Here is a 20,615-nt window from a genome sequence, read left to right on the forward strand (position 1 = left end):
AGGGTCGCCGAGGACGCGCCGCCTGCGCAGGGACCGGGGGGTCCAGCGTGGCGCGCCGGCAGACAAGCCGGCCCAAGCCCCGGACCCTCTCCGACCCTGCCTCGCAGCGGCTCCGTAGATGGCCCGGGCCGGGCGGCCCTCGCGGCCCCTCCGTGCTGCTGCTCCGCTGCCTTGAGCGCCGCGGGCTGCGCGCCCCCCGCCTGCGGGCCGTCATGAACTGCCTGCAGGCCTCCCAGGACAGCCTCGGGGGGGACGTGTGCGCCATCGAGGGGCTCCCGCCGCTGCCCAAGGGCCTCAGCGGCATCCTCAACTCGAGCGGGGGCTCCTGGCGGGAGATCGAGAAAGTGTACAGCAAGAAGACGCGCATCCAGGACGACCTGAGCAAGTCCCAGGCCGCGTCGGAGAAGCGGCTGCTCCGGAGCAAGCCGGCCAACCTCGACTCGGCCCTGGCTGTGCTGCGCAAGGAGATGGTGAGGAAACCCCGCTTCCCCCCCCCCGTCCCCTTCTCCCCCGCTCCTCATCCCATCAGTTGGCCCGCAAAACCAGGGAGGCAAGGGTAGGAAAGCAGAAGGAACCACGTGGGTGCCCATCTTGTACCTGAAGGTCTTGCAGAGATGGTGCACTGCAGGCAGCCTTCCCAAGGGTTGCCCTGGTTTTGAACACCACGCTCTGGGCTGCAAGGATCATTTCCCAGCCTGGTGTTGCTGTTGGGAGGTCAGGCTGGGACTGGAGATCCGGGTTGTAAACCCTACTATGAAATGAAACCGTGCTGTGTGACCTTGAGCCAGTCACTCTCTCGCCCTAATCCACCTCGCGGGGTGGTTGTTTTGGGAATAAAATGGAGAAAGGGAGAATGATGTTGTAACCTGTTTTGGGTCCTCTTTGGGAGGAAAGCAGGATATAAATATCTGAATAATATCTAAATAAATCATGCAATTGCACTGCATAATTTTTGTTCTTAGGTGCAGAGTTCAGCGTTCTCATGGATTTGCAAAAAAAAAAAAAAAAAACACCCACACACACACACACACACCAAAAAAACCAAACCCCTCTGTGCCTAGGTAGAACCTTCCTGGGACCAAACAAAGCAGAGTACATTTATGCAAAATAAGCCACATAGATGTACACACATTTGCAAAGGCACATAATGTGCACAGGTCACAGTCAAGCTTTTCTCATGCCAAAAATTATACTTTATACTTTACAAAAACTGGCGATGGTGTGTACATCCCCTGGATAGTACATTTTTGACCCATAACAAATATCTTGGAATGAGAGATGCAGGTAATGTGCTGTGAACAGAGAGATGCTTCCTGGAGAACTGTACAAGATGTAGGAGACTCTGTGAAAGTTCTGCTAGGCAGTAGACTGTCCCAGGGGATTATGAAGTTGGGAACATCTAAATCTAGAATGGGGATGTTCCAAACTGAGGACAACACCTAGTGATCAAGAAGAAAACCGGATGGCTGGCAGTGTACTATATTGTATTATATATTTCCTTTCAAAATCCAATTGTAATAACTAGGTCATGATAAGTTACACTGTTGTGTTCACACAAATTCATATAGTATACATGCCTTTTTTTGGTCATGATTGTGAGCCAAAGGAACTCTGGGAGTTGTAGTTCACTGAAGGGAAAGGCTGTCTTGTCCCCTCATAGCACCATATTTCTCAGAGATGAAATGCATTTCTCAACATTTGAGCAAGCCTTAGAGCTAAACTGTACTGGGTGCTGTGGATCCATGATCAGTCCTCCGATGTATGACTGAGCTTACAAACAGTCGAGAACATGCTGAGTTGTTGTAAATGATTATATGGACTTTTTTTTTTAACAGTCAGAGTTCAGCATGCTGGGCCCCCCCCCCATTTATTTTAAAAGAGGAGACTGCAGCATGTGCTCAATTCTTCCACTGAAACCAGTGGAGCTCCAAAGTGCTTAATTTTGGGTGGAACGATTTGATCAGCCTTGCAGCAAGTCTACGAGCCTTTCTACAGTTATATACGTGAAGTTTTTTTTAACACCATTTTGAAAACTTTGTCAAATCTCAGAAAATGCATAGTTTTAAAACCCAAGTGTTCTGGGATTACAGGATTAAAAAAAAAACATTCTTATGGGTTGCTTTGCTCTGCATTGGCTTCCATTGTGCAGGACTGTTTTGGAGAGCATCTGATTGACGTTGTCCTCTATTTGTCCCGTTTCTGTGTTTTCCCCTGCTTTGCTATTACCTTCCCCAAACCTGGTTTGACACTATCTTTTTGGAAAGATCATAGTCAAAGTGCCTTTGGACGTCATGTGGATAGGAAGGGCCATTTTTTTAGGCCCCTCCCATATTTAGGGTTGCCAATTTTAAAATTGTTATGCTAGCTTTCCTTTTAAAAGAGGCTTAATGGGATGTTGTTTACCAGGTGATGTTATTTACTTCCATGCCATAAACAGCTGCATGCCTTAAGCCTCTCTTAAAGGGGCAGGATGTTTTTCCTTCAGGCCACTTGGCAAGGAAGCTTGACTCTCGAAAGCTTGTACCCCAAAAATCTTGTTGGTCTCTAAGGCACTACTGGACTCAAATCTAGATATAGGATCTTAACCGTGGAGAGGGGCATCGCTGGATTTTTCTAGGGATTCAAGCATTGTATTCAGTGTGGTGTGAAACACCAGTTTCAATTTTGCTTGTAGCTGATGGTGCAGAAACAAAATGCCTCCAGCAGCACAAAAGGGTCATAGTGTGGAAGCAGCCTGAATTAGCATTCATTTTACAGCTTTCCTTCTGACTTGTCACCCTCAAGGCAGAAGACGCTCCTTCCAACCAGCAAAGCACAAATAATCTACAGGCAGAGGCCCTTTCACCATTGATGAGTTTCATTTAGGGTTGACAAAAATACAGACAGCAGAACCCTTTGCAGGAGTCTTCTGCCACCAGAATGGCTCCTCGGCTGACAATTTGATCAAGGGCCTGTTTCTAGTCACCAGTGGTGTAATTTCCTGTGCTAATACAGATGTGATGAATTTTTGTTGGGAGACTTATTTTGCGATGACATGTGGCTCTTAAGCAAGTAGGGGAAAACACTTCATGAGATATGGAGCAGCGGCCAGAGGTCCTGAGATTGGATCTTGGAGTTTAAGATCCTCATAGATGTGTTGTGTGGCCTTGGGAAACACTCTCTTTCTGTGTGTTTTTTTTTGTATGTAGAATTGGGCTGATTGTAACAGCAAAACCAACAGACACAATAAACCCCGTTGTAAATCGAAAGCATCATGTGAATAGCTTCCTTATATTTGAGTCTGCACTGGGGCATCTGAAGGACATTGTCAGCCACAAAAAAAGGATGTGTGAAGCGTTTCTCCAGCAGGGGGCAGCAGAGAGACACAGCATCGTTTTCCAAAAAGACAGCGCCGCTTCTCTAGCAAGGGGGCATTTGGCCAAACCCATTTTAAGCCTGCAAGCACCAAGCAACTGCGCAGAGGGGAAACAACCCAAGGAGTCTTGTGGCACCTTGAGGACAGACACGTTTATTCTGGTCTGAGTTGTCCAGCCTCCTGACCGCTGCTGAAAAGTCCACTCACACGCTGCCCTTCAGGGTCGTTTGTGCCCAAACTAGACCAGAGAGCTTTACCTTGCAAAGAGCTGAGGCCTGGTTCACGCACGCAGGAGAATGTGGTTACAATGCTGAGAAGGTAGAGTGGATTGTACAGACTGCAGAGGGAAGATCACATTTTGGAATGTTCTGCTATGTTAACATTTTCCCCTGTGAATAAAAAATCAACACCACATGCAAATAGGGCGTAGCTAGAACCTTTTTCTGGGATGTGCCTGCTTGCTACTAGCATGCATTTTTGCAAAATTATGTGAGCATTCAAAGGTAGAACTGAAATAGTGCGATATATTTTTCTGCTCCTGGCTCTGCCACATCACACATGAACACATGACGCTGCCTTCTACTGAACCAGACCCTCGGTCCATCCAAGTCAGTACTGTCTACTCAGACCGGTGGCAGCCCTCCAGGGTCTCAGGCAGGGGTCTTTCACATCACCTACCTGCCTAGTCCCTTTAACTGGAGATGCCGGGGATTGAACCTGGGACCTTCTTAATGCCAAGTGGACACTTTACCACTGTCTCTTGCATGTATGAACCAGGCCCGGGATGTCCAGACTGTGCTGAAGGTGGCAGGTTTCATATTAAACGGTCTTAATTGTTCCGTGATCCTTGAAGAGCGTGTGAACTCTGCCACTTTTCACACAGCGCATGGAGGTGAGGGGATCACCTCCCCGGCTCCTTTGCCTGGGTGTTTATTGTTTAGCACACCTTTAGCATGAAGACCTGGGGTAGGAACACTGTGTTGTAGTTAAAGTGGGCCCAACTGAAGCTTGAGGGGGGAGGATGGGACTCCAGGGGAATAGCCACAGGGAGCATCTTTTTATGTGCCCTGCCTGCCCTCAACTTGGCACTGCAGATGTCTGAGTAAATGGCCTCAAGTCAGTTGCTCTGAGAAATTGTAGTTTCTGTTGCTTCAAAGACCATAGGAATAGATTTGTTGGATCAAGTCAAAGGTCCACCCAGCTTTTTACTTTCCTGCTGGGCAATCCACAAAGAAAGACATGAGAAAAAGTTGCTTGTCCCCTGCTTCCTGAGAGTTGGAGGAATACTTGGGGCAATGGGCATTCTGCAATTCCACAGAAGTACAGAATTTGTCACTGGGCCTCTCAGTTCTTATTTAAGCAGGGGAAACGTCTAGCACTCATTTATCTTATGTTGACTATAAGTGCATTCCCAGTTCAAGCGGGGTACCAGTAAGATCCAACACAATTGGCTAGGGAGCGCCCAAAGATGCAGCCTCCCTAGCCGATCTCCTCAGAATCCTCTGCAACACACAGGAGCTTTTGTAGCACCCAAGCCAGTGTAGAAACAGTTCTCTGAAAACCTTTGCTATGTTATGTCTGGGGGACTTTATCCAGCAGCAGCTGCAGCTGGTTTTTGGGACCCGTGGTGTTGGTGCTTTAAGGTGCAGAGGGGACAAGCAGTTGAGGGGTGCTGGCTTGAATTATCCTTGTCACTGTGGGGTCTGGGGGAGGTAGTTGTGAATTTCCTGCATTGTGCAGGGGTTTGGACTAGATGACCCTGGTGGTCCCTTCCAACTCTGTGATTCTATGAGGGAGGTGGTGGTTGTATAACTCAGTCTTTTTGCTCTTGTGCCTTTGGCAGGTGGGGCTCCGGCAACTGGACATGTCCCTTTTGTGTCAGCTGTGGTCCTTGTACGAGTCGATTCAGGAGTACAAAGGTCTCTTTCAGGATATGTCATCCTCACTGCACTCTGAAGGCAGTCTGGCTGCTGAAAACGGCTTCTCTGATGAGGAGGAAGACTTCGAGGTGGATCCATCTAGCCCAGATGGGCATAAGGAGAATGCCTTGGGTCAGCGACTCCGTCTTCTGCAGCCCCAGAACTCTCGGGACCAGTGGCTGCAGGACTCCTTCCATATCACCATCTGAGGTGGCCTCTGCCACGGAATTGCCTTTCCCTGTGACTTGGTAGAAAATCTGACAGTACATTAGGAATCTTTTTTGTAGGGTTGGGGAATGAGACCCATTGACACAGGCAGTTTGTGGCTGGTTTGGGAACTGTCCATGAACATGCTGTACGGTTTGCACGTAACCGGCTGTAGTTTAGTGTTTTATTACCACTGGATGGACCCAGTGGGATTTAATTGGTTTTTCTTCTGTGAGAACCAGCATGGTGTAGTGGTTAAGAGCAGCTGACTGTAATCTGGTGAATCTGGTTGGTTTCCCCACTCCTCCACATGAAGCCCGCTGGGTGACCTTGGGCCAGTCACAGTTCTCTCAGAACTCTTTCAGCCCCACCTACCTCACAAGGTGCCTGTTGTGGGGAGGGGAAGGGAAGGTGATTGTAAGCCGCTTTGAGACTCCTTAAAGGTAGAGAAAAGCGGGGTATAAAAGCTAACTCTTCTTTTTCTTCTGAGAGAAAGTGAGAGACTTTTCTGTGTGGACAGTTCAGGAGTCCAGTATGACTCCTCCTGTTCTCCAGGGCAGAGATAAATGCCTGCAGCACCAATAGAATAGGGCAAGGAAAACAACAGCTATAGACGGGGTCCTGACTAACATAGTGTTGTGAGAACACTACCAGACAGAAGTTCTTTGTTTTATAAACATTTATTGGGTGGGGAAAAATAGGTGCAGATGTGCATGAACCTCTCCCGTTAACTGGGGAATTAATATATTTGAGGAAACAGTTGTGGCCTGTCTGGCCATGACTGTGGCTCCCTGCTTGTTTACGAGGAATGGATCTCACGGGCTCCATCTTCTCACAGATTGCCCTGATTCCTGCAGGTCCTTCTACTGATGCGATTTCAGGCTGGAGCAGCTCAAAATTCCTCTCTACCAGCCCTGATTAGCTTGCTGCCCGGTTGTTCCCCCAACCCGCTCCCTCAATTTTGGAGGGGCTGAGCTCAATTTCCCCTTTCCTTCTCTCCTATCCCTTCTGCTGGAAGCATCCAGGAACAGTGTACTGGGTAGGACTTGCTGTGCACGAAGCTTATTTGCTAGATTTTTCTAGGCAGAGTTGCATTGGCTGGATTAATTATTAGTGCCTCGGCCATGTTACCCAAAACTGGCCTCTTTTAAAATATTTAATTATACATAAACTTTTTTTCCCCAAGCCTAGAAATATGAGGTTTGGGATTAGGAGAGGGAATCCCTTCTTCTCCCTCCCATTTGTAACTGGGTACAAACCTTAAATGGCTAATTTAATATATTGGTTGTGATGGGGCATTTTGCCAGTAGGAATCTAGGGAATAAAATGCCTCAGCCTTTTAACAAACCAAGGTCTGGTTGTGCTTCATTTCCAGGTGCAAGGATAATGTTATTCTGAAGGGAGATTACCGTAAGTCCGTCTAATGGGAGATTTAAAGCAGGTAAAGTGGAGCTGTCTAGATTGGCAAAGGTTTGAGTATCACAAGAATGCTCCATTGGGAATTCACTCTTCTCATCCACAGCCCAGGATCACTTGACATCTCCATAATCTCCCACATCTGAACACCTCGGGAGAAGAACAAAAGAGCTGGCTGCTTTCATCTATCACAAATTCATTTTCTCCTTCCCTCTGGCAAAGCAACACCAATGATCCCCCCATCCACAGAAGATGTAGGATCCCTCCCAAATGTCTCTTCTCCACCTTCTGTGCTCTGCTGAGGCCTGTCCGCCAGCGTGGTGTAGTGGTTAAGAGTGGTGGGTAGGAGCGGTGGACTCTGATCTGGAGAACCGGGTTTGATTCCCCACTCCTCCACATGAGCGGCAGGCACTAATCCGGTGAACTGGATTGGTTTCACCACCCCTACACATGAAGCCAGCTGGGTGACCTTGGGCTAGTCACAGCTCTCTTAGAGCTTTCTCAGCTCCCCCTACCTCACAGGGTGTCTGTTGTGGGGAAGGGAAGGTGATTGTAAACTGGTTTGATTCTTCCTTAAGTGGTAGAGAAAGTTGGCATATAAAAAACAACTCTTCTTCTCCCTTCCTCACTTTCTGCTCAAAGTTGAAATGGAAACTATCCACTCTGATATCTCTACCTGCCTCTCCCACCCTTTCCCTCTTCCTTCCAGGCTGTCTTCTTCCCAAACCCCTTTCTATCTATCTCCTCACACACACTTGGAGAGTTGGCTATGTGGTTTACCTCATCCAATTCTTCCCCAATGTCTGGCTGCCATTAATCAGCCTATCTCTCTCTCTCCTCTGGCTCCTTTTCTGTGGCACTCACGCTACCTTCCCCCATTCTCAAAAAGCCCTCCCTAGACCCTCTCTGACTACCCCCCCCCCCAGTTTATAGGCTGCCTTTCTCACTGAAATTCAAAGTTGATTCCTGACTAAATAATATACGGCCTTCAGTTTGGGTTCACTACAAGGATAGTTAGCAAGTTCCCTGCTCAGAACTCAATTCCCAGGCCTGCGTAGGTCCATTCTGGTTCAGAGCCATGGTGCTTGAGGAAAAACAGCTTTACCCCGCACACTGCACACCATTTTCCACCCCAAATGGCCTTGGGGTGCACTATATGACTTTCACGTACTGCATCAGCACACATGGCACCCCACAGGAAGGCAAATAACAGCCCTCATTAGCTGTCTGAGGTGGAGACAATGTCATGGTGTGTGTGTGGGGAAGCGGAAGCCCCTTCTCAGGCACTGAGAGCCTTGTCTACATGGGTCCCAAGCCTGTGGGTATTACGTTCCCAGGGGGAACTCACATGTGCTTGTGGGCTCCCTAGATGGGGGAGGTGGAGTTAGGTCCTTAGCTTCTCCTTCCTATAGAAACTAAGGGCTGAACTACAGACAATGACTTCTTTCAGGGTTCTCCCTAAGCCTGGTTTAGGCCGGGGAGAGCGGGATAATAAATATAACAAATGTAGGTGCTTGATTGCTTTTTGAGGAGAACTGGCATAAATGGGGGGGGAGAGAAACTATAATCCTTTCTACCCTCTGTTGTTTTCTCGCACTGGAATAAGCTACCCCAGAACTGTGGGTAGTCATTGTCAAGGAAATGCATATTTCCCCCCACCCCCAGGGAGGACAGAAATAGTTTGGGGGGGCGGGGTCTTCGTAGTGAAAAAACAGTACAGGAGGAAAGGGTTAACATTTTCCCCCTCCACCCCTGCCCAGTCTTGGAGACTTCATTTGCAAAGGAAGAAATGAAAAACAACCACAAGAGAAAACGTCTCGAACTGTTAAGCATTAAGGAGCTCTGGCTCTAATCAAGCTGTTCTTCCACCACCCCCTGGGTGACCAGGATTCTTCCTTCTCAAGTTAGGCAGCCATTGTTCTGAGCTTCCTGTTTGCAAGGCTGCCAGATTCTGTCTGGTTTTCAGATTCCCCCAACAATAGGGCTTCCCCGGGGTTCCTGCTTCCTCCAATTCTTGATGCAACCAAAATACCAGCGACTTCCTCTCCTCCACCACTCCGTCAGTTCTACATATACACACACACACCTCCCTGGCCAAGAAAGCTGAGATTGCTTTCATTTGTCTATAACATGAAAGCTGGTTGTAGAGGAAGGAAAGATCAGAGTCTCAAAGAGTCTAGACAAAACAACCCTCTTCAAACTTATGTTCACAGGAGTTACAGGAAACTTTGGCCATTGGATTTGCTGCTCTCTAGATGCACATGTTCCCCATCTGAATTCTCAAAACTCAAAAATAAATCCCCGAGCAGAATTTTAAGAATCTGGATGGGGAAAATGTGCATCTGGAGAGTGGCAAATCCAAGCCAAAACCTCCCATGCATAAATGGTGTTGTGTTGGAATGAACACATGACTCTCAAACCTACCTGCACAAGAGTTTTTGTGCATCTATGCCAGTTGTCTAGACATTAGCGGCAGGCTCCTAAAACGTAGAAATATTTTCCTAGCTCTCTGTCCACCTACGCCACCACGAGACAGCTTGTTGGTAACAGCTTTCCACCTGACCAATGACATTTCTCTGGGCCTGATCTAATTTGTTTACATTTGGTAACTGGAATATTCTTTTAAACTAGGAGTTGCAAAACAGCTGCCGGCGCTACCACTGATGTCAGAAACGGCTGGGCCCCCAATCGCAGGCCACGGGGGGCCTTCACCCTGGTTGCACAGGGCAGGGCCCCACTTCAGGAAAATTCTGAAGGGCCATCCAGACTTCAGAATCTCGTCTGATCTCGTTTCTAGACTAGCTAATCTTCCAAAGTTTATTATTTAAAAAACCAGTGGGGAAAAGATCAGCAGGCATACACACACAAATACACAAACACACGCAGGGCGGGGGATTGTTAAATGTGAGGATAAAGAGCCACAAAATACAAAAGATTATCTGTGACCTTTCTATGCAAAACCATTGACTACAGCAGTCATCAGATGATGGCTGTGATTTTAGCTGTCCTGAGCCGGGTCTGGCCAGGGGAGGGTGGGGTAAAAATAAATTATTATTGTTGTTGTTATTATAACACAGCCTACCTGGCTCCTTTAAGCCATTTAACACCCCCGTTTTGTCTGCTCTGACTGGCAGAGCCCTCTACCAGAGAACAAGGCAGGGACCTGGGGCCATCCACATGCAAAGCGTGTGATCTAACTGCTGAACTATAGCGCTTCAAGAGGGGGGAGGGGGGAAAACAACCAGCAAGACTTGAAGCAAGCCAGCACATGTGGCTATTGTCCACCACATGACTTTTTATGATACTCAGCAGCCTGTAAACAGGAAGGTCCCTTTGTGCGCTCAAAAGAGAGACAAGGCTATTCTGGAGAGCATCCCTTCACAACATACATGATGTGCATTCTGCACTTGGATTCTTTCTACCCAAATGGCCCATCCTGAAAAGTTGGCAGGAACCCTGTGGGCCCGTTCCGGGACGGCTTCTGTCAGGTCAGGATAATAAAGACAGTGGTTTGCACTTAAGCAGTCTAGCAGAGCCATCCTAAGCAAGAGTTACACCTAGGGCTGACAACCTCCAGGCAGTGGCAGGAGATCTCCTGCTATTACAACTGATCTCCAGCCGATAGAGATCCGTTCACCTGGAGAAAACAGCCGCTTTGGCAATTGGACTTGATGGCATTGAAGTCCCTCCCCTCCCCAAACCCCACCCTCCTCAGGCTCCGCCCCAGAAACCTCCCACCGGTGGTGAAGAGGGACCTGGCAACCCTAGTTACACCCTTTCTAATTACTTCAATTGACTTAGAGTTAACTCTGTTTGGGATGGCGGTGTTAGGCTCGTATTTAGCTTTTCAGTAGCAATCTGCTACTGGGAAGCGGTGAACTGTGACAGTTATGAGGTTCATCTCAGGTACAGCACAACGATGAGCAAAAAATCTTTGCTTTCACTTTACCTTTCAACATATGCATATGCTAACTTAAACAAATATTAAAATACCATTTGTGAATAATTATTATAAGGTAAAGATTGCTTTTACAAGAGTCGAATATATTGCTTAGCCCCAGCAGTAGGTGTACAAGGCAAGGATCTTTGTTAATGAAGCTGGGTACCCAAGGTTGGGTAGAAAGAAAATATATATGTGTGTGTGTGTGTGTGTAAAGTGCCTTCAAGTTGCAGCTGACTTATGGTGACCCCTTTTGAGTTTTTCATGGCAAGAGACTAATGGAAGTGGTTTGCCAGTGCCTTCCTCTGCATAGCAACCCTGGACTTCATTGGTGGTCTCCCATCCAAATACTAACCAGGGCCAACCCTGCTTAGCTTCTGAGATCTGACAAGATCAGGCTAGCCTGGGCCATCCAGGTCAGGGCATATGTGTGTGTGTGTGTGTGTGTGTGTGTGTGTGTGTGTGTGTGTGTGTGTATAAATACTAAAAATATAATTTATTAGAAGCACTAAGTAAAGGTTGAAAATATCTAAAAACATTAAAATAGCACAATGGCATTTCCTAGGGTTGATCTCTGTAACCACATACCAAACGTGTTTTGGCCTACTGGGCCTTCATCAGTGGTTAATTAAAACACGTTAAGTCTGCACACATTTACAGAAATAAATAAATAAATACATATACAAACAGTTCAAACCCAACCATGCATGTGTATAGGTTATAAAATCTATTACCAGTTACTCAAACATCTGGTCAGATTGGTTCTAGTTGTAATACTGGTTAGTATATGTCTCTCATATACTATGTGTTCAGGTATCAACCTAGTAGTAGAGCAGTCCCACAAAATTATCTATACATCCTACAAAATTATCTATACTCAGATATTCTCAAATAAATCCAATAAAGATACATGTACGGTTTAACACATTTTTGCTACTATGCCTTCCTTTCTGTCATGGACTCCTTGCACCTCGGCTGAACTTGCCCATGATTACTCCTTGGATCTACTGATATAAACCCTAACTCTCTGATTTACTTCAAGGCTAAAATTGTCTGTGCCCCCTTTAGTATTTGTATTTAAGTATTTACTGAAACCAGCCGTGCTGAGTGTCTGGCCTACAGAGATGCCCTCTATTATGGTGGCAGTCAGGACTGGCAACTGCTCCCCAATAGTCTTTGCAAGCTCTGAGAGGCTCCCTAGTAGGTTTGGAATGCAATTTCTGGAGCAGGGGTAGGAGTGCTGAGAACAGGGAGGTGGCACCACCACAAAATGGCTGCCACTGAACGCTGGTGCCAATCTCAAAATGTTGGTAGGCTGCAAGCCAAATATCCTCCTAAGATGGAAGTACCTGATTCTGAATGCTCTCTGCAGACACAAACATGATACCTCCTGGGCTCTTCAAATAGGGTTGCCAACCTCCGGGTGGCGGCTGGAGATGTCCTGCTCTTACAACTGATCTCCAGCCAACAGAGATCAGTTCCCCTGGAGAAAAGGGCCGCTTTGGCCATTGGACTCTATGGCATCGAAGTCCCTCCCCTCTCCAAACCCCTCCCTCCTTAGGCTTCACCCCCAAAATCTCCAGGTATTTCTCAACCAGGAGCTGGCAACCCTATCTTCAAAGTGCCTTCTATTCCAGTGAAGCAGAAGAAAACCAGGACTGGCTCTTGGCTTTGGGGAAGAAACAAACAACAAAGAAACATCAGGAAACCCACCACTGGGCACCACATTGAGGATCACTGCCATGAGCCCTCGGCAGAAGTGAAACCCAAGTCCAGAGCAACCTCCCATGCACAGACTTATGCTGTGCAGCCTTTTCTTGCAAACCGACAAGCAACTCCACGCCCTCCCCTTGGCAGCCGAACTGTTCTTTGCCCTTAGGAAGTTACTCCGTCGGCTTCACCCAGTTGCACCTTCCTTCGCTAAAACCCTTTGTTTCGTTCTTGTCTAGCTTCAGCAGAAAAACACAGTGTCTCCAGCTCCCCTTCACCACTTGGGTAAAAGCCGTCTGAAAGTATTGCCCCCGGGGACAACCGAGCTCTTCTGCTGAGTCAGTGAGAGCAGTTGGCAGTAGCCAGGCTGAGTCACAGGGAGGCCCTGTTTACCCTGGGTGGGGCACGCAGGAGAGGGCTGTTCTCCAAGTGGATCTCCCTTCAAAGCTCTCGCATAAATTGTGTGACCTTGGTTTTCATTCTAGCTCTCAACCACCAGCTCTTACCTCTGCACAGGTTGAACACTGTGGTATCGAGGGTTGCCAACCACCAGGTGGCGGCTGGAGATTTCCTGCAATTACAACTGATCTCCAGCCGATAGAGATCAGTTCACCTGGAGAAAATGGCCACTTTGGCCATTAGACTCTATGGCCTTGAAGTGCCTCCCCTCCCCAAACCCTGCCCTCCTTAGGCTCTGCCCCAAATACCTCCCACTGGTGGCAGAGAGGGACCTGGCAACCCTAGTGGTATCCACTTTCTCTACTCACCTCTAGGAGGGCATCCAGCATGTTTCTCAGAGCAAGCTAGCGTACACATTATTGCCCCTTGTGCAATGATGTGGTACGTGGGGGAATAGTGTGCCACATATAGGGTTGCCAACCTCCAGGGGGCGGTTGGAGATCTTGGATTACAACTGATCTCCAAGCAACAGAGACCAGTTCGCCTGGAGAAAATGGCCACTTTAGAAAGTGGACTCTATGGCATTATAACCCATTGAAGTCCCTACCCTATCCTGACCCCACCTTCTGTCGACAGAATTTAACATTACAAAAGGTACAAGACAAGGCTGTCCTCTTTCTCCACTTCTATTCGACTTATCAATGGAGGTCCTTTCAAATTACATAAGAAACGACCCAAAAATTAAAGGTTTAACAATAGAAAATGAAGAACACAAAATCAAAAGCTATGCAGACGACGTTGTCCTAATTTGCCAAAACCCTGAACAAACACTTCCACATGTTTACAATCACCTCATTGAATATGCAAAATATTCCGGTTATAAACTTAACAAAACGAAGACGAAAATTTTGACTTTCAGCTTAACAACAGATGAAGATAAGCATATTGAAGATATCATCGGAAGTCGAATTACCAAAGAATCCGTGAAATATTTGGGTGTCAACATATCCCCACAAAATAATACACTTATAAGGTCAAATTACTTGAAAATTTGGGGAGAAATAGAAAAAGATTTGAGCTTATAGTCAAAAATGAACATCTCATGGATAGGAAGGATATCGACAATAAAGATGAATGTGCTTCCCAGACTAAATTTTTTATTTCAATTTTTGCCGATTGACATCCCCGATAGGACACTAGAAAACTGGCAAAAACAAGTCAACCGATTTGTTTGGAATGGAAAAAAAACGAGAGTTAGATTCAAAGTCCTTCAAGACGAAAAGAAAAGAGGAGGGCTGGCATTGCCTAATCTTAAATTATACTACCATGCTGCCTGTTTAACTTGGATAACAGAATGGATAAAACATCCCAAAAGCCGACATGTTAATTTAGAGCGGGCGGATTTGGGACAAGGTTTCCATAAAGTTTTGTGGGATTCAAAAACCAAAATTCAAAAAAACAAAGTATTAGAAGATTGTGATGTTAAAACAGCGTTATTGAAAGTGTGGAAAAGATACAAAAAGAGAATAAGCCCTTCTCTGCCATCCATAATGTCTCCAACCGAAGCTTATCACGACAATGTTAAACTGAAACCGGGTGTCCACTTCACTTACAATGATATGATAGAATCTACGGGAGAAATTAAGACTATGATAAAACTTCAAGAAAAATTTCAAAAGCTGAACTGGTTAACTTATCTACAATTGAGGTCCAATCTGCAAAAAGACTGTCTATACCCTCAACCATTTCGCGAATTAACAGAATTTGAGCAGTTTATATTTAAAAATGATTCACACGTATTAGGGAAAATTGATAAGCTCCTCCTGAAATACGATACAGAAGAAGAACAAGTGAAAACAAATATGATAAAGTGGATGCAAAATTTTGGAGAAATGATCAATATGGACATATGGGAAAAACTTTGCACTACTGAATTGAAATATACTGTCTGTCAAGAAGTGAAAGAAAATTGGTATAAATTTTTTTACAGATGGTATCTGACTCCAAATATGCTTTCCCAGATGACAATTCCAGGGAAAAAAGGTGCATGTTGGAAATGTCAAGTGACAGACGGTTCTTACTTTCATGTCTGGTGGACATGTCCAAAATTACAACTATACTGGAAAAGAATTCATCGAGAATTACAGTTGATGTTAGATATGAAGTTTACACTTCAAATTTTATCTACTCAGTTTAGTGCCGCCAAACTTACCTTCGAAATCACATGACGTTTTCAAATATGCTACAACAGCTGCCAGAACAGTGTTAGCAAGAACCTGGAAACAAACTCATATACCTGAAATTGACGCCTGGAAAGAAAAACTTTTGGAATATGCAAGTATGGCCAAAATGACTTTTGAATTAAATCCTAAACCTAGTGAACCTATTGAGCAATTTAAGGAGAAGTGGGCGTCTTTTTATACTTACATAAAAGGTAGCTAATACCTTAATCAACTGCTAAGTAGAATATAAATTTTTAAAGACTAGAAATCAATCAGACTCAAGCTTAACAAATTAAAGATACTCTGTAATTATGTTTTATTCAGAAATATTTTATAATACTGTATTGTTTTTACAAAAATAACGTTTACCCCTTCCCTTTTTCCCCCCCTTTCTGTACCCTCCAATTATATAAATAAAACAATTAAAAAAAAAACCCATTGAAGTCCCTACCCTATCCTGACCCCACCCTCCTCAGGCTCCACCCCCAAAATCTCCAGGTATTTCCCAACCTGGAGTTGACAACCCTAGCCACATATGCTATGGGCTTGGAAGAAAAGAAACCAAACAGGACAGAAGACATCTGGGTAACTGCGTCTGGCATTAAGACAATGCAAGCCTTGGAAGATTTACATGGCATTCTTGGGTGAAAAAGGTCACACCCTGTACCATCGGGTTAAGCTTTTACATCTTAATTTTAAAAAAAGTACCCCCTTCATACACATTCCACATGCTTGGAAAATAGGTAACATTAAAATAACAAATAAAAGCAGCAGCAAAAACAGAATAAAAACTGGGAACAAGTTAACACCATCAGATTATAATTGGGAAGATTTTCAAACCTCTTAAAAAAAAGACTTTAAAACAATCAAGAGAAACTTGCTAAAACAGGGCTCCCCAATCTTGTTGAAGAGGCAGTGGGTACCACAACAAAATGGCTGTAATGAGGGGACCAGTCACAAAATGGCTGCCATGGGGCTGGGTCCAGTTAAAAAAAAATCTGAGGAAGTTCTGAGCCAAGTGTCCTGCTGTGATGGAGGCAGCTGTATCCAAATAGATGCTCCCTGCAAAGATGATACCTTATGGGCTCTTCAAAAGCATCTCCTACTCGAACGAAGTGGAAGAAAATCAGGATTGAGCCTTTGCTTTGGGTGGGGAGGAAGCAAACGGCCACCAGAAAACTCATTAGCAGGCACCAAGTTTGGGAAAGACACTTTTCACTAGAAAAGACAGTCATGCTAGGAAAAGTTGAGGGCAGCAGGAAAAGAGGAAGACCCAACAAGAGATGGATTGACTCAATAAAGGAAGCCACAGCCCTCAATTTGCAAGATCTGAGCAAGGCTGTCAAAGATAGGACATTTTGGAGGACTTTGATTCATAAGGTCGCCATGAGTCGGAAGTGACTTGACGGCACTTAACTCACACACACGTTGGGAGGGGGAGGTCATTGTTCGAAAACAATGTGACAACTGATTGCCTCTGACAGAACTTCTGATGATGATCTTCTTCAATGGACTAGATGCTCCTTCAAGTAGTTTGATCCTAGCCCATGAAGAGCTTTGTAGGTAACCACCACCATTTTAAATTGTGACCAGAAGTGAAACACAGAGATTGTAGAATTATGAAGATATAACTAGTATCTAGTACCTGCTAGTAGTGTAACAGCTGCATTCTGAACAGTCTTCAAAAGCAGACCCACATAGGTTGTATTGCAGTAGCCCAACCAGAATATAATCAGAGCAAGCATAATTGTGACCAAATGTGTGTCTTCCTTCATTCAGAATGGTGTCCTACCCTGTGCTGTAGACTTGAAGTGGCTACTAGCCATTTCCAATGTACATTGAGAATTATATCAATTTCTAAACCCCCAACGGCTCACAGCAGGTCACAGTACAAAGCAAGCAAGCAAAAGAAGCAGCGTATAAATTATTTTGGTTCTACATAATAGAGGAAAATCACTACAGTGCCGGCACAGTACAGAGACCACGTATATTGACTAAGGAGACCTGGGTTCAAACCTCTCCTCAGCCATAAAGCTCACTGTGGGGTGAACAACTGTGACTGAGACCACCCTACCTCACAGGATTGTGGTTAAAAACAGCAAGGTAAATCCTGAATTCCTTGAATGGAATGTAAATATAAGGACTGATAATATTTGCCTACTTGTTAAAAACCAATCAAAAGGGGAAAGTTTGTATATCCAGAAAGTCTCTTAACTGTAGTAAACCTCATGGGAAAGTTCTATCGAATGCTAGGGAAAACATAGTAACTTCTCTGGAGTTTATGCAAATACAGCTTCCAAAATGGGAGACTCCTGGGGGTTCAAGTCTACCTAGAAGCCACATCGTGCCCTCATAAGTAAGCAAAGACCTCAGCACTCTGCAGAGGCACCCACATTTTTCATTCCCACAATCATGGCCTAAGGTCTGGCTCCTTAAATAATTCATAAATTTTGGAGAAATGTTCTGTTCTTCCACATACAACGGATATCATTTTCTTGGACCCTCCCATCTGGCTTTCGGGAATCTCGATCACTTGGTTGCTAAATTTGGGGCGATGAATTTCCATGATGGACACATCCACCCAGGATGACGCTGGAACCTGTTTGGGATCAGTTTACAGGGTGCTTTATTTATACCTCTGAGCTGGACGTCAAGTATGCGAGAGGGGAAGGGGAAAGGGTGAGGATTCAGAGACCTCAGATCAGGCTCACAAGGACAAGAAGGCCTGAGACTGGGGGGCAATTTTCAAGGGTCTGAAAGGATGCTGAAGGAGTACTCAGCAGTCTCATTTCAGAGCAGCAGATCTTACCCCAAGGCCACCTTTTCACACAAATGACTGTTGAAGCAGAAGATAAAGGACAGAATACCCCACTCCCCCATAAGCCACTTTCAACAAACAGTTGTGGGTGGTGGAGGTTCTTTTGAGTGGTTGCGTACATTGGGAACCTTGATGGAGGTCATATTGTTGTGGAACAGTTGTCCCTGTGGTGGAGCAGAATGCCCAGTTATGGTTCCCAATGGGTCTTAAGGTGTCAGGACTTCAGTACCTCGTTGCATATCAGTAATAGTAAACTTCACTCCAGACTGTGCAGCAAGTTAAAAGTTTTATTAAGAAAGCAAAATGAGTTCAGTAGGTCCATACAAACTTAAAGTCAGAATACAGATGGGGGAAAATACAGGTCATCTTTATAGGGGACACACACTAGAATTGATTACACGTAATGGCTTTGAAATGCAAAACATCAGGGTTCTTTCAAGCTTCTAGACATGCCAGGGTTCTGGCAGAATTGACACCTTGAGAACAGTTAGCAGATTTACAATAGGAAGGCTTGCTTTGAAGTGGAAGTATTAGTGCCTCTGGCCTTCGCACCTTCCTCCCAAACTGAAGAGACTTTCCCACGAGACCGGGAGGGGGGGAAGAACACGGAGCTTGCTTATCTGGGGCCCGACTGGGTGCCCTCGCTGACATAAGGCCCCTGGTATCCAGTATAAAGGAGGGTGGGAAAGGCCTATCTAGCCTTCAGGGCCCTCTGGGATAAAACCAGAGCAATGCAGTAGGTTATAGAGTTGAGAATTGGATTCAGATCCTCGTTCACCTTCGGCCAATCGCTGCTGTTTCTCCCTCATGAAGTTGGTGTTGAGGACAATATAGAAGGAAGAACTCTGTACGCTTCCTCTGAGGAAGGTTGGGATAAAAATGTGATATAATACTTATTCCCTGCTCTTAGATGGCAGGGAGAGGAACTCAAGAGTGGAAATGTCCAAAGTGGTGTAGTGGTTAAGAGCAGTGGTGGACTCTAATCTGGAGAACCGGGTTTGATTCCCCACTCCTCCACATGAAGCCAGTTGGGTAACCTTGGGCTAGTCACAGCTCTCTTAGAGCTCTCTCAGCCCCACCTACCTCACAGGGTGTCTGTTGTGGGGAAGGGAAGCGAAGGGGATTGTAAGCCGGTTTGATTCTCCCTTAAGTGATAGAGAAAGTCGGCACATAAAAATCAACTCTTCTTCTTTCTTCTCTCACATACTGCTGGCCTCGATCCTCCAGGAAAACTCCATTCAGCAGCATTGCTGTCTTGACTATTGAGTACATCCACACTGCTGAGGGCAGGGTGCCAACTGGCCAGGATTCCACCCGCCTGGCCACTTGCCCAAGAAAGAGAATGTACAGCCAGGAAACAGAAAACGAACTGAGAGTTGTCCTTATTTCTCCACTTCCTAGAAGATGCAATTTTAAAAACAAAAGCGGGGGGTGGGGGGTACAAAACAACGCCACAGTTGGTTCTCAGCCCAGCCCAGATGCTTTGGACATGCTCAAAGGCACTACTGCCTTAACATGGCTTACTGTTTAAAGCTTTGCTTCATCAGAAAAGAAGAACAGTACTCTGCACAAGCAGAGAGCCACTTTGTCCCTTTAAAAAAAAGTTTGCTTACCGAAGAGACACTCTGTGCATGGTCAGAAGCACTCTGCTCAAATATAATATATATATAACCCGGCATTTATATATATATTTATATAATATATATAATCCGGCATTTGAGCAGAGTGTTTCTGACCTTTTGTTTAGATATATATATCCAGAGACACTCTGTGCATGGTCAGAAACACTCAAATATAATATACATATAACCCGGCATTTATATATATATTTGTATAATATATATAATCCAGCATTTGAGCAGAGTGTTTCTGACCTTTTGTTTAGATATATATATATCCAGAAAGACTTACGGAAGAGACACTCTGTGCATGGTCAGAAACACTCTGCTCAAATATAATATATATAATCCGGCACTTGAGCAGAGTGTCTCTTCCCTAAGTCTTTCTGGATATATATCTAAACAAAAGGCCAGAAACACTAGCTCAATGGTCAGAAACACTCTCCTCAAATGCTGGATTATATATATTATATAAACATATATATAAATACCGGGTTATATGTATATTATATCTGAGCGGAGTGCTTCTGACTATGCCCTAAGTGGTTTTCTCCTAAGTCTTTCTGGATATATATAAAAAAAAAGGTAGAAAGACGGCCGGCCCCACATTCTCTACCCCCGCCCTTCAATGTTGACTCGCGGGGCTGGAGGGGGGGGGGGAAGCCGCTGTCAGCTGTCGCTTCCCTCCCCGCTCCTTTCCTCCCCCGCTCCGCCTTCTCCGCTTGACGTTCACACCCACAGCCGTTCCGCCTCTACCATTAGCGGACTGCGGTCTCCCCCCGCCCGCCCGCCCCGCTCGGCCGGGGTTGGATTCTGCAACTTTGGTGCACCAACTTCCTCCTCCGCGAGCGCCGCAGCCTAGACGGGCGGCGGCTTCCTCGCTGGCCCCGTCCTAGACTCCTGGAGAGGGCGATGGGGGCCAGACGGGGCGGAGGCGGCCGGCCGTGAAGCGGGCGAGCCAGCCACCGGAGGGACCGCGGCGGCCGGCGGGGACAGGGCGAGGCGGCGTC

General features: G+C 45.9%; 1 protein-coding gene across 1 annotated transcript; it reads left to right on the top strand.

Annotated features, from left to right (window-relative positions):
- Positions 1 to 209: 209 nt before the first annotated feature.
- FAM89B (family with sequence similarity 89 member B) lies at positions 210 to 5,564 on the top strand. Its single transcript, XM_056853717.1, has 2 exons — positions 210 to 470; positions 5,199 to 5,564. The coding sequence occupies exons 1-2, from the start codon at positions 213 to 215 to the stop codon at positions 5,481 to 5,483; spliced, it is 543 nt and encodes a 180-aa protein (XP_056709695.1). The 5' UTR covers positions 210 to 212; the 3' UTR covers positions 5,484 to 5,564.
- Positions 5,565 to 20,615: the final 15,051 nt, after the last annotated feature.

Source organism: Euleptes europaea, chromosome 7, assembly GCF_029931775.1.
Source record: "Euleptes europaea isolate rEulEur1 chromosome 7, rEulEur1.hap1, whole genome shotgun sequence".
NCBI classification, from domain to species: Eukaryota; Metazoa; Chordata; class Lepidosauria; order Squamata; family Sphaerodactylidae; genus Euleptes; species Euleptes europaea.